The 14,978-nt window shown below is 41.6% G+C and overlaps 1 protein-coding gene across 3 annotated transcripts; it reads left to right on the top strand.

The window, feature by feature from the left end:
- Positions 1–4,347: 4,347 nt before the first annotated feature.
- Positions 4,348–14,927, top strand: LOC121304430 (V-set and immunoglobulin domain-containing protein 10-like). Of its 3 annotated transcripts, none has more exons than XR_005947951.1 (13): positions 4,348–4,585; positions 5,689–6,015; positions 6,150–6,416; positions 7,076–7,342; positions 7,964–8,233; positions 8,755–9,039; positions 9,558–9,806; positions 10,200–10,478; positions 10,749–11,051; positions 12,152–12,271; positions 12,708–12,748; positions 12,896–12,978; positions 13,223–13,314. XR_005947951.1 is itself a non-coding variant. In XM_041235580.1 (13 exons), exons 1-13 carry the CDS (start codon positions 4,519–4,521, stop codon positions 14,232–14,234), a joined length of 2,661 nt encoding a protein of 886 aa, XP_041091514.1. In that variant the 5' UTR covers positions 4,349–4,518; the 3' UTR covers positions 14,235–14,927. The 3 variants fall into 3 exon arrangements, 1 of the variants encoding a protein (XP_041091514.1); XR_005947950.1 differs by having other exon boundaries at positions 12,850–12,978; positions 13,223–13,240; XM_041235580.1 differs by lacking the exon at positions 12,896–12,978 and adding an exon at positions 14,166–14,927 and having other exon boundaries at positions 4,349–4,585; positions 13,223–13,339.
- Positions 14,928–14,978: the final 51 nt, after the last annotated feature.

Below are 14,978 nucleotides of genomic sequence, written 5' to 3'. Positions count from 1 at the left end.
TTTATTTTACACAGAAAGAACTGGTGACAAGTACGGCATTACAAAGTTCAATTTGTTAAGTATTTTCCTTTTAATAAACGCGTGGAAACAGCCAGCAGCTTGCAAGTAAAACGCTGAACAAACCATATTTTAACATTCATGCAAAACACAGTTTCTCAGTCGCACAAAACGCTCATAAACTCCGTTGCATCGCCGATGCAATCCGGGTTTTACACAAACTAGCTGATGCCTTGAAGGGAAGAGGAGGCGCAAGCAAAACATTTCCCGTAACATCATTGCAACCCCAAAACTAAAACGATCTACCACTACTGATGAAGCAACCAAAAAATATATAACCCTTTTTTGGAAATTTAGATTTAGATGTTCCGTTGGTGGAGCTGCTGTTGAGAATTGAAATACAACGTTGTTTTGTCTCTCTTACTTAAAGGCCGTGCTTCGGTCAGTGATACCCGGGACTATATCACAACTAGTTTCAATTTGCAATTAACTGTAAGTCTGTGTTTAATAAAGATATATTGAATTAAGGTGTCCCACGTCGTGTGTGTGTTATATAAGCTGTGCACTTATTATTGTGTTGTTATTATGCATGTTGCATACACTGCACGCTGTCAACCTTCCTTTTATGACTTTCGCTTGCAAAGCATTATGGGGGTTGTAGTTTTTTCCATGCGTCCCAGCAACACGGTGAGTGCTTTAAAAAAAAAAATAATTAAAAATTAAGGTTTTGTTTCACGACGCGGCTGACGTCGTTTTGTTCTCGATTACAGCGTATGTTTAATTATGTTTGCATTTTGAAAATATTACTGAATTGTTCAGCATTTGTAAGAGATTGTTTGGACACACGCTGCAAAGCAGTGTTTCTAAAGAAGTTTTGCAAGAGCACATATAGAACACATGTATTTTTATTTTAAAACATAACCAGGCTTGTATAAAATACAATAAATGATTAAGTATGATATTTGTCTAATTAGATCTGTCATTACTGGTATACCCCTGAATCAGGCAGTATTTAATGTATACTTTTGCTTCAGTGCGCGTATTTTGTGTTTTGTGGAAAACCATCCACACAGCTCTGGCTATGGGCGCAGACAGAGGGATCCACGTGGAGGTTGCGGGGAAGGACTACAAGAACCTAGGCCCACTGCAGATCATGGCTGCCCTGGCCAAGAAAGAAGAGGCCAGTCTAGTCATCGTGGGGAAGCAGGTAGCCAACCAATCGGACACCTCCAAATAAACCATCGTCTCACAATTGCTCATCATGTAACTGTGTGAAATGGGCTGCTTATTGCCTATAGCACTAGCGTCCCATGCAGTGGTCATTGCCTGTTAGGTAACAGAAGTTGGGTCTCCCTTGGTAAAGTCAAGCGCACTTAATGAAAGGCAAGGTCAGTTCTCTACAGACCACAGAGGATAACAAAGCTATCATAAACTTAACAAGTGTTTGTGATGTTTTGTAAATGTGTTTTAAGGCTACATGCTGGTTGCTTGAAATGCATGGGAGTTAGTTAAGAGAGTGTCTACCTTAGGGATAATGTGTGCTCTGACTGTTCATACATTCCAGGCTATTGATGGTGATTGCAATCAAACCGGACAGATGACCGCAGCCCTGCTTGACTGGCCACAGGTAAAATCATTTCTGGAGGCTGGGTGGTCCAGTGATTAAAGGGTCTTGCTACCGGGAGGTTCAAATCTTGACTTAGCCACTGACTCACTGTGCGAGTCACTTAACCTACTTGTGCTCCATTTTCATGGGTATAATAATCTGTGAGGAAACTCAACTATTTGTGTATGTATTTCTCTGTGTGAAGGAACACACACACACACACACAAGGATTTCAGCAGAATAAAACATGTTTCCTTTACCAATTCCGATACTCAAAGTTACACTTTTACAGCTTAATCGTTATTATTAAGCACAATGATGAGGCCACTAGTTATTTAACAGAAATCTTCAAATCTCCAATCTCTGGAAGAAGCATTAGACACGACGCTGGCGTGTGTTCATGGAGGATCCCGATGCTTCTCGAATGTACTCCCAGCCTCCACACCTCTTTGCATGCAAGAAAGCTTACTTGCTGGCTTTTCTGAACTCCTGCTTGTCAATTTTATTTACATTTCTCTAAGCCATAAAACATTCCTTCCCTCACAGCAGCCAGATAACAACATACTTTGCACCCAGAGTCACAGTTTCGTATTTATAGTCTTTTGCTTTAACTCTTTACACGTGCTGTACAAGAATCCAGCCTGATTCTTGTATCTTTTTTTTTTTTGTAATTCTTCTTATTTTCAGTTTTTTCCTCCCTCAGAATTGAACTGGGAGGAGAGGAGTGTTGTAGACGAGGGATCTGTTTGTCAAGCCAGTTCACTGTGGTCACAGCTGGACTGGAGTGAAGGTCGCTGCCTTTCTGAGCTGAGCACAGCAAAAGGAGATTAAGAGATTAAGTTCAGACAAGGGTTCAACACGTTTGTTAAACTCGTTTCTGCGGAGAAATAACCCACTTGGGTATTCGACGTCGCTTGCATAGTCACCCGACCTCATTCTTTAAGCAATTGCGTTTTAAGAATAAGGGTGTAGGAGAAAGGAAACAAACACATATTTAATTACGCAGGAGAGTGAAACTAAGACGTCAGCTCTCGAAACTGTACAGCCGGTCAAGTCAAACAGGTTCCTGTGCCCTGCCCGGCGCTCTAGTGATAAGCATGGAGAAGTTAGTTAACTAGGGTTTTTTTTTTGTTTTGTTTTGTTTTAAATTATTTTTTCCCGATAGTTTGCCGATAGTTACCAACTTTCAGAAACATAGCACGAAGTTAAATATATTGCGCAATAGACAAGGCAATGCACATACCATTGCCGCTTTACATACACATAATAGGTCATATCAGTATGTACGATTGTAGATTGTACTATATTCAAATACACGTTACAATGTTTCCACGTACTGCATAATAATATACAACACACGTGGTGATGCGCAATATGACATGACATATCTGTCTGTCTGTCTAGCTCTTGTCTGACGCAGTCAGGCATTCGACCGCAGCCCGTGTTAATTCTCTGTGCTTACCGATTGTATCTATGTCTTGAAACGGAGCCTTAAAGACAGTAATCGTAAGACAGATCGTGTCTAACTAAGTTGCTTGATTTTTTTGAGGATGCAACATCGATAATGGATAATTGCAAAGCATATGACATGGTTTATTTAGATTTCCAGAAAGCTTTTGACAAAGTCCCGCACAAAAGTTCTCAAACTGAACGCAGTTGGGATTCAAGGAAACACATGTACATGGATTAGGGAGTGGTTAACATGTAGAAAACAGAAAGTACTTATTAGAGGAAAAACCTCAGAATGGAGTGTGGTAACCAGCGGTGTACCACAGGGATCAGTATTAGGTCCTCTGCTATTCCTAATCTACATTAATGATTTAGATTCTGGTATAGTAAGCAAACTTGTTAAATTTGCAGATGACACAAAAGTAGAAGGAGTGGCAAACACTGTTGCAGCAGCAAAGGTCATTCAAAATGATCTAGACAAGATTCAGAACTGGGCAGACACATGGCAAACGACATTTAATAGAGAAAAGTGTAAGGTACTGCACGCAGGAAATAAAAATGTACATTATAAATATCATATGGGAGATACTGAAATTGGAGAAGGAATCTATGAAAAAGACCTAGGAGTTTTTGTTGACTCAGAAATGCCTTCATCTAGACAATGTGGGGAAGCTATAAAAAAGGCTAACAAGATGCTCGGATACATTGTGAAAAGTGTTGAATTTAAATCAAGGGAAGTAATGTTAAAACTGTACAATGCACTAGTAAGACCTCATCTTGAATATTGTGTTCAGTTCTGGTCACCTCGCTATAAAAAAGATGTTGCTGCTCTAGAAAGAGTGCAAAGAAGAGCGACCAGAATTATTCCGGGCTTAAAAGGCATGTCATATGCAGACAGGCTAAAAGAATTGAATCTGTTCAGTCTTGAACAAAGAAGACTACGTGGCGACCTAATTCAAGCATTCAAAATTCTAAAAGGTATTGACAGTGTCGACCCAAGGGACTTTTTCAGCCTGAAAAAAGAAACGAGGACCAGGGGTCACAAATGGAGATTAGACAAAGGGTCATTCAGAACATAAAATAGGAGGCACTTTTTTACACAGAGAATTGTGAGGGTCTGGAATCAACTCCCCAGTAATGTTGTTGAAGCTGACACCCTGGGATCCACCAGACGCCACGCCCAGACATACCTGTCGGATCACCTTATTTTGGGGGGGGGGGAGGGGGGGTTGACCAGGTAAAGTGACGTCATTCGAACACGCTCGAAAAGGGGGATGTGCTCAGAACAAGCCTTCAGTACCTGACAAGCCATACCGGAAAAAGTTAACATTGCTAAGTTTGGGTTGATAATAGGACGTATTACTACAGCTGTTCGTGGCGGAGTGGTATATATTGCAAGTACAGGAACCAAACATTTAGCAGTTCTTAGCAAAAAGGAAAAAAAAAAATAACCACATCTCAGCTCGATGGCTAGAAACAGGTGTCATTTCACTTGCCATGTTGTTGTTATACAGGTTTTGCTTGTGTTATTAGGTAAGTGTTTGCTCATTTAAACTCGTTTTTATTGTTTGAAGGCTTTTTGATAGTTTTCCGAACTGGAACGTTTTCTTATACAAGAGAATCGGCGTTGGTATAGTAAGCCTTGATAGATTTGCCTATATTCAAAACATCCCACTTGTGTCTTTGTCACTGTTTTGTTAAGAAAACCTTTACGATTCTTACTTTGAAAAACCTACATTCGTTTACTGTGCGCCACACACGCAGGTGTTTCGTTTTTGTAGTGTTTTTCGATATTTGCCCTTGCAAACAGGTTTGTAAAATCTATAAAAGCAGATAAGTGTCATCTTTGGAAGTTTACTGAACTTGGATCAACTTCAAGTTTCTGATGAGTTGAGCAATAACGCTGTAAATAACTCCGTTCTTCCCCAACGATGGAAGGCTTTTAAAGAGCTGTTGTGTGGCGTTCTGACGCACACACATTGTTTGAGACTGTTTAAGTACAGATAATGGCGTTTCTTGCTGGTGTGTTGTAAGCAGTGTGTTATTTAATTATTAAACAGCAGGGCACTACTGCCCCATTGTTTTCTGTGGAGGTCAACCGTTAGTTATTACTCAACAACAGAACTGCAGATAAAGCAAAGCTGAAAAGATGACACTCTCTTACCTGTAGGTTTCACACAGAAACCCCCTGTGAGGAGACAAACAGTCATTCTGGGGTTCTTTTGTAGTAGTGCTGAACCTTTGCTCGAGCTTATGCTTTTTAAAAGAAATAAGTTTTTCAAGGGTGTGAAAAAAAAAAAAAAACAGAAACAAAACTAGAAATGAAGACCAGGTATCACGAATGGTGTGTGGTGGAGGGAATTCTTTTTAACTGGTTGTTCAACTTTTTCAAAGTTGATCCAAGGGGGCGATTTGAGGTTAAAAGTTCAGTTGCCACAAATGCAGGTGAGCCTGGCTCTTTTGCGTTGTGTGTGAGATACCTGTGCTGTGCGTGGTTTTTAGTTCACGCCAAGCTTCTGCCCTGGTACATTAGCACTGAAAGAGCCAAGCAATCATTAGTGAGGCGGTAAGCTTTTCACAGGAAAGAAAAAGATTTAGTTTGCCATGTACTATAAGCAATTTCTTTTATTTTGCAGGGGAAGTACAATGTGTCACAATTACAGTCCTCAACCCCACTGTCAACGCAGAAGCTGGCACCGATGCAGTTCTGAGAGTCAGTTTCACCAGTGGGACAAATCCCTATGTGTCCTGGCAACTCGATCTGTCCATTGCTTCATGGACCATCAACTCGAGCCAGCCTGCAGACATTGCTGTCGCATACAAGGGCCGGCTAACGATAGACACTAAAGCCCCCTCTCTCACATTGAATAAGGTCACTACTGCTGATTCTAGGGTCTATAAAGTCTCTATGCAAGCAACTGGGGAACCCAGTGATGAGAAATTCGTCACACTCAATGTGTATGGTAAGGAATTTAGCAACTAGCTTAACTATATATATATATTTTGTATTATTTTTCAATTTGGCGGTGGGGGGGAGAGTTAGCTGATAGGTAAACAAGAATAAAATGTAATGTCAGGTTGCATTCAATCTCTGCAGAAAATATTACGTCAGTATTTGTGAGCATCTCTCCAGTGGATCCGGTTGAAGGAAAGAATGTCACGATGACGTGTCAGATCACAGGGACGGGCACAGAATACTCGTGGATGGTGAACGAAGCCCCGATAACTCTGGACGGCCGGCACGTGGCCTCAGGAAACACATTGACCATCAAGTCACTGGTCAGGACTGACAAGGGCCGGTACAGCTGCACTGCTAAAAATCCAATTAACAGCTTGAAAAACAGCACTGATCTGATCGTTTACTGTGAGTAGAGTTTCCATTACTATTTCAAAACCTTATGTATCACAAGCTTAAAAGTACGTTGTTCTTCATGCACGCTAAGAAGGAAAGTTGCACTTATCGGAGTGAGTGTAGCCATCACGTCGGGGGTGCAGCCCCCACCCCACCCCACCCCCCACCGCCCCACCCCCCCCAATTTTATAACTGTGGCCAAAAGTTTTGCATTACCTAGAATTTGATTATTAGGGTGGAAAAAAAAGAACTATATATATTATATATATATATAATATATATATATAATATAGTATATAATATATAATATAGTATATATATATATAGATTATATATTTACTGATGACTACAGGAAGCAATAATAGGGTCCCAACTTGGGGTGTAGCAGCATGACAAGGGTTCAAATTTACACGGCAACAAAGAGATAGATTCTCAAAGCTTAAAATCATCATTTTTTCAGAAGGTGAAAGTGCATCCAAAAAACTTACAAAACACAGAACTCCGAATTGTAATAGTGGGGTTTGCAAGCAGCATGAATGTTTTTAATTCATTTTAGAATTTGACCTATTGCTAATGACGATTTGTAAAGAAGTAAAAGGCTCTAAGAATCTAGCCCTGTATGTTTTAAGGTGGAGAATTATTCAAAGCAAGCTCCGGTTCTCTCCCTGTAGATGGTCCGGATGATCCTGTGATCAAAGTGGACAGCACCAGTGCTGGGAAGCAGCAAGATGCACTGGTGGGATCAACTGTCCAGCTGGACTGCGTGTCTGAGTCCCTGCCCGTCTCATACAACTGGATATACAGCTCAGTGAGTACAACCGGAGCGAGCAAGACACTGTCCAACATCCAGATGAGTCAGCAGGGGGACTACATCTGTGAAGTGATTAACGCCAAGACCGCTCTCACCAAGAGAAAAACCATCACCATCAACGTGTACTGTGAGTGAAAAAAACTGTTTAAATGTGTACATTAAGCACATGCTTTGTAGTGCAGCAGACCTACGTTTTGGCTTCATCTGTGTTATTGAGATAAGACTATAAGAAACTAACAACCCAATTTTTTTAATAAAAATTGCAAATCCGTTCACTATATAGGGTCTCAAATGTGTAGTTTTGAAAGACATCTATGTTTTAGCAAACGTGTGTGTTGCGATATTAAAATATGATCTCCAGTACTGCACTAGGTTAAAGAAATCAAGCCTTGCTTTCAGGTAGCACTTTCCTGGTCATTTCACCTGGAGAGTGAAATTCTCCCCACCCCTTTCAGGGCATTCGTTCCTGTCAGTAACCAGCCAGCTGCTTTCCCCTAATGAGTGACATGATTGATTGAAGAGTGGGTTCCAAGACAGAAAGTGCATGGAGATTTTTCTTCCCATTGGATTACCACCTCCTTGATAAAGCGTCAAAATGAAAGCCCTTCGTTGTCAATCCCAATCAAATCGACAGACGTTCCAAGCTGCGTTTCCGTGTCATCAAGGCCTAGGGATTGGAAACTCAGTCAAGTAGCCTAAAGCCTCAATGCATGCCTTTATCAGAGTTGCTGGTTCTCTCTCCCGACAGATATCATCCAAGGGCTGAGTGTGTCGACAAACCCGGTGATCCCAAAGGAGGGGGATGCGCAGCTGGAGATAATCTATACCACGGATAAGGGCTCAGGAACAGCCACGTGGCTGAAGAATGGAACAGCTCTGCCCAACGACCCACGATACACTGTCACTCTGAACTCCCTGAAAATCAACAGCCCTAACCGGTCTGATTCGGGGGTCTACACTTGCAACCTGAACAACCCTTTTAGCACTAGCTCGGTCCAGAAGACCATCAGCATCTCCTGTGAGTAACTTCTACTGTACATATCTTGACCATTGGGGTCAGCAAGAGGCTTGGTCGTTCAGTGATTAAAGAAAAGGTTCAAATGTTGAAGACTTTGAAAGACACTTCTAGTCGAAACTTTGTCTGTTGAATTTATTAAGCTGTAGATTTATACAACGTGAAGATTCTCTGTCTGTGCAGCAGGTAGAAGAAACCTACCTGAAACCTTTAAACTCCAGCTGCTGCTCAGGACCTTCCACACCCTAAAGTGGCTAATTATTTCATTTTACGTGCTAAACCTTGAATGGCATGGCCCTCTAGACCACTGTTTGTGTCAGGTGGGACCTTAACACCTGCCACACAGGGAGTGAATCTACAGTGTTAAAGTGGGCTTCATCCAATTCAAATCCCGCTATAGCCTAATAAGGTGAGCTATCCTCTCTAGTTTGAAAAACTGATCTCTCTCTCTCTCTCTCTCTCTCTCTCTCTCTCTCTCTCTCTCTCTCTCTCTCTCTCTCTCTCTCTCATCCTGCCTCTGTCAGACGGTCCAGAGAAGCCTCAGATATCTGTTACTTCCCTGGAGAATCCTGATCCTCTGAAGTATGTCCTGGTTGGCACCACTGTGTTACTGAAATGCAAGGCTGAGGGTGCTCCCCCTGCCACCTATTATTGGAACTTGGGGAATCAGGATGACCCCAGTGTGCCTGAGGGAGCCACTCTGAACCTGACCAACATCCAGGCAAACCAGACGGGCATCTACAACTGCATCGCCGTGAACGACAAGACCAACATGCGTGTGCGCAGCGTCATCCCCCTCAATGTTTACCGTAAGAGGAGCCGTCATAAGATTCGCGATGAGGAGTCATGTGCCATTAGAATGTATTGAGAGCAGCTACACTTACAATTTTGTCAATGTTTGTAGGTCTCAACCCTTTAAGGAAGAAGGGACACATGCGCACCCACAAACAAAATGATGCTAACGTTCTTATTTTTGCAATGAGTTGCGCGAAACTGGGTTGGATCTGGTCAACTCTTAAAATGAAAAACCGTTTGAACAATACCAGCAGTAGGCTGACTAATCTGATGTACAACAATTTTCTTACTTCTTGTATCCTAAAATATTTCATCAAGAGTGCAATTTTGTCATCCAATTCATGGATGTTTTTTTTCATACGGTTCATCATTTTGAAAACTGTTTAATTCACACCTGCAGACGCCTGCGGACAAATCCGGCATAAATTTGAAAAAAAGATCAAAGTAGAACATTTGAAAAGCTGACGTTGGGATAACGTAAGGTTTTGCAGTCCTCCGTTTACCCCCCCCCATGTGTCCCTTTGCCTCTCAGAGAAGCCTGCGAGTGCTGGACCAACGTGCTCAATGACGCCGGTGAATTCTGATCTGCAGTTTCACTGTTCATGGCTGGAGGGCATTCCGAAGGCCTCGTTGAAGTTTCTCGGACTTTCTGAGGTAAAACAGGCCAGCGAAACTCTGGATCAGACTGAGACTGCAGCCAAACTACCTGCGCTCAACGGCAAAGAGATCATCTGCGTGGGAACGCATCCCATAGCTCCCAACAACTGCTCCATCACTCCCAGTAAGAACTTGATATTTAACAGGATCTTAGTAAAATATGATTATTTTAATACTGCTACTTAAGGTTCATTGATTCTCTTGCATACCACAATCCAGGACGTCCACAGCCATGGTTAAATGTTTTGCATCGCCTAGAATTTTAGGATTGAGACATTCATTTGAAAAACGGAAACCATAATAATAGTACAGTAGTATTTCATGTTAGATTTCGAAATGTCAGTTTCTCGTTAAGCATATGGGAAAGCTACAAAGCGGTAGGTGATTCAATATGTTAACAAAACATCACTAAGCAGGTTTTATTCAACCTAATGAAGCAGATACAGTTCACACTGTAGGACAAAACAATTTGGCCATGCCTGCAGTTAATTGATTTATTTGATGTGTTCTGTTTTAGGCTCTCCAGAAGGCATCCTGCCATCCCTCAATGCCACAGCGCAACCCTCTGGCATAGTCTCTGTGACAATTTCCTGTAAGGGAAGCTCCCAGCCCCCGGCCAAGGTCACATGGTCTAAAGCAGAACAGTTGCTGACCCCAGGAGGGATCTACACCATAAGCAGTGACACCACAGATCTGACCATCACTGGCTTCAATATCAGTGGGGGTGATCTGACAACGTACACCTGTGTCAGCACCAACCTGCTGGGCTCTCAGAAAAGCTCCATCAACTTGACAGGTGCTCGTGACTCCCGAATACTGTTTCCACACTAGGCTGCAGTTTCGTTGTTACTGTAAGATTGCGCATGGCTCCTCCCTATCAATGACACAATGTTTTTTTACCTTTCCATTTAACCTCATATCTCCAAACCTTTCAGTCACACCTGTTAAAGGATGGTTACCAGGAACGGTACCTTTTTGAGTACTTCCAGCTCTTTCAGTAAATAAAATGACAACAAACTCTTTGAGCACCTCTGTTAAAACCCAGACTTTCTTTCTCTACGTACAGGCCCGGTGATTTCAAAGTCTAGCATATTCGTGAACCCGGCTCACACCATGGTGACATTGACCTGGGAGACTCCAAGAGATTCGGTTGTCACGGGATTCAATGTGCAGATGACAGGCCCCGCCCTGCAGAGTAGCTCCACCTCCAGAGCCGCCAGTGATTGGACGACCATTCAGACGATGGGGCCAGAAGCTCGCTCCACTGACATCTCCCCCCTCCAACCAGGAGAGATTTACCAATTCCGGGTTATACCAATGGTGGGCCAAAACAAGGGGCCACCCTCAGAGACATACAGTTTGGGCCAGGGTGAGTGACCATAGCTGCTTTAAAGCAAGTCACTAGACCTGTCAATATTAATTGAAATCTTATTGGTTACTGTCTTTTTTTTTTGTTGTTAATCAGTTATTCCTTCAAATTTTAAAGGTGTGTGAGCCATATGATTTTAATTATATTTTTAGATGTTTAAGAAGATCTTTGGCGACAGTTTCATCTGTAATACTGCTTACAGCCTCAAATCCATATCTGCTTGTTATGAATACGGCATAATCAAAACTGGCCAAGAAAAATCACAAGCCGTGCTTCCCCAACTCAATCAGGTTTCTTTTCAAATTTGATTAGAATACGGCGATTTATATAAAAAGGAAATTGGCGAGTGTCTGTATTTATGCACAGCGTGATCAGTGATGTGGTGCGTTGATGTGGTAACCTTACTTGGTAATCAGCCTGTATATAGATGTATTATTTAAGGTGCAAACTGTCATTGTATTGTCCTTTTGAAAGTTGTTTATTTGTTGATGTATGTCATTTACTTTGTCGAACACTATCAGATAGGAAAATGATACAGTGCCTGAAACTAGCCCTGCACCCAGCCGTGGGTTTTAGAACTAACTTCAATTAAGTATATTATTATATAACTATAGGGCATCGTTTTTCCTGCCTTATAGTTGCATGATCAGCTCATATTAAAAAACCTACAGACTCAAAGTGTGAGATGTGATGTGATTAGTACACATTCCAGACCACTTTTACCATAGGCCTTTCAATAATATACCTAAACAAAGGCAGTTCTGAAACCCAGAACTGCAAGCAGGGCTAGTGTGAGTTTCAAGCCCTGATTATCGTAAACAGGAGTGTCCCTAGTTGGCCGCCTCTGTCCTAATTTTTGTTCCAGGCCTGTTCCAAATTGTTTAACCCTTTAGCCACGCTCTAGATGAGTTAATTATTTCATTTTCCGTGCTAGACCCTGAATGGAATGGCCCTCTAAACCGTGATTGGCCACCACTGTTTCTGAAACCACAACGTGCCAATACTTAAGGGCACCAGCATACATCAGTGCCACCTGCTGGACATTTAGAGCATAACTGCTGACATGTAGATACTGATCCACCTTGCTGTGTCTCTGTCAGATCCGGGATTGAGTGCAGGCGCGATCACTGGGATTGTGATTGGATCTGTCTTCGGATTCCTCCTCCTGTTGCTTCTCCTGCTTCTTCTTATCCTGTGCTGTCTGCGTAGGAAAAAGCAACGTGAGTACAGTTGTAGAGTCTGTCTGCTGTTCTCCAAGACGTATTGGAACAGATAGGGGTACCAGTGTCTTACCCGGTAAAAGTAATACCTTGTGGAGTGTAGAGTGTCATGTAATCAGGACCCTGATTTGAATCCTGGTTGAGCCAAGTTACTCATCTTAAATGGGGACCCACTGGATTAAAAATACTTAGGGATGGTTGAGTAGCTTGGTTTTGAACGACAGACTCCCATCCCCCCTTTTTACGTTTGCACCTCTTGGGTTTTTTCAGGTGAAAAAAAATATCTTTCTAAAGTAAATGTTTAGCGTCACGCTCGCAGTTGCTTTAATTAAAATTTTATCATGACGAGACACAATGTTATTGTGGAGAATGTCAGAAGTGCATCTGTTTACAGTGTGTATATATCATGTCTGTTCTGCTGTGTACACTCTCACAGGTAAAGAACCGAAGTACCCAGCGCCACAATCTAATGAAAGGGTGAGTGTTTGACTTCAAATAATGTTGAATGTTTCAGAACTGAGGGAGCTGTTGTACTCCAGTTTTTTTTTTTTTTTTTTTGTTTTTTTTTTTACATACAGTTATATGTAAAGAAGCGCTTATCCAATTGACATTCTACCCCTTCAGCCCTGCCTGCCAGCCTAACTGTGTGTCTAAGCGTAGTCAACAGAGCTACAGCAGATCCAGCCAACAGACTTGTTTCTTGCCCAGTAGGTTCTTCTTTATATTTCTGTTCTTTGGGGAAGGATGTCCTTGCGTTTCTCCATCCGAAAGTCTGGTGATGTCTAGGTTTTAAACCGTGCATTGCCATTTTGTATTCGACACTATATTGTGTGTACTGTTACTATACGTCACGGTTGACTTTTTTTTATTCTGTCGTAGCGATCGCTCTGATGTTTAATTTACAGCCGTGGTAGGGGGTTTGTGTTACTGATCACTTTGTTTCTTCTACAGGTAGCAACTGGTGTCTCCCAACCAAACGTATTACTGACTGGGGGAGTGGCATCGCAAAGGAACGGACCCCCCATTGGCAATGGGAACAGGGCTTATACACCTGAGCCCTATACCCAGGTAATGACTGAACATATGATCATTAGTACATGAGGATGTGGGTGTGTGGGTGTGGGTGTGGGTGTGGGTGTGATCCCCACAATACCGAAAGACCACTGTGACCATTGTGAGAGTTCAGTGAAGAGCAGCCAGTCTAATCCCAAGGCTTGAGCGATTTAAGTTTTGAGAATTGGATTTGTTTAGCCTAGAACAACGAGGCTGTAGGGTGAACTCGGTTTGAAGTTAAGCTTCAAAGGAATTGACAAAACCCTAGTCAAGCGCAGCACAGAAACCAGGATCAGAGTTGAAAATGAAGTGGAAATCGAAGAAGGTAGGAGACAGTTGTTTAAACAGAAAGTGGTGAGGGGGATGGAATGGGGTTGATACCTGTAAGTAGCAGTATTGCAAACCATCACATCTAGCATTTACATTAATCTTCAGCTAGGGGACTATACGTGGACATTCATAGGCTATAAAGTATTACATTTCCACAGAAATTACCCAAGTACCATGTGTGTATTTATGTGATTCTAAAGTTAGGTTTTGGAAGATAAAACCAATGTCGGGCAGATTAACTTCTTTTCATTTTTTAAACATTTTTTTTCAACACATAGCTTTTTTTTTTTTTTTCATGAAGCGCGTTGCATGTCTTCTAGAAAAGCATTGAGCCTTTGTCGATGAACCTGGCTGATCAAACTCTGCAGAATTCATTTTTTGTCCTCTTCGCGACAGCATATCGCTCGTTGTGTACATGTCTGTGGATGTATACTGGTGTGCAAGCCTATACCCGCCTCCCTGTGCTCCCCACTGTGTTCCTGACATGTTCATTTCTCCTTTGCCTTTACAGTATGACAAATCTTCCACCCTCCCCTCTTCTGCCACCCCTTCCGCGGTGCGAATGGCTACCACAGTGTAAACCTGGACTTCCTGTGGCTGTCATACTTCCTGGAATAAAAGTACCTGCTTCAAACTCTCTTGAAGCACTGGACTCCGCTGAGACCATTCAAACAAACCTGTTGGCTTTCTAATTTTAGAATGACTCATCCAAAGGTTTGACATTTTTGGGAGAGGTCAGGGAGCTGGGTAAAGCAGAGGATTTTTTTTTTATTATTTGAACCCTGGTCCTGATGTACCCTTAACGGTCCAATTTTTAATTTTAAGCAGGTCTTGTATATTGTAAAGAACTGGAAAAATCACTTTAGCTACATCCTGTTCTGAGAGAGAGAGAGAGAGAGAGAGAGAGAGAGAGAGAGAGAGAGAATATCATTTTTCTTGTCTTTAGCTTTTACATTGTAAGCCTAAATGTTTAAAAACTGTGAAAATGTGGAAATATTAACAAGTGTTGAAAACAACTAAATTGCTCTTAAATTTGTTTTACAATAAAATAACTGTTTTCTTGTGACTTGCCAAACAGAAATAGAAAATGTTAACAGTTAATTTTTCATGTTTCTTCATCTTGTATGTTCAGGTATGGATTCCCAGGTATTATTTATTTTAACCTGAAGAATGGTTTTACCTAAACAGTACTGTTAATTACACTTTTTTTTTTTTTAATGGCATACTGTATTTAAAACAAAAAACACAAGATTGTGTATGAACTCATGCATTATGAAGTTATTTTTAAATGTATGTAAAATAAATACTTTAAATTATAAATAAT

The sequence above is a fragment of the Polyodon spathula genome, chromosome 37, assembly GCF_017654505.1.
Source record: "Polyodon spathula isolate WHYD16114869_AA chromosome 37, ASM1765450v1, whole genome shotgun sequence".
Lineage (NCBI taxonomy): Eukaryota > Metazoa > Chordata > Actinopteri > Acipenseriformes > Polyodontidae > Polyodon > Polyodon spathula.
The sequence above is the reverse complement of the archived record's forward strand: the minus strand, read 5'-3'. Positions and strand labels throughout refer to the sequence as shown.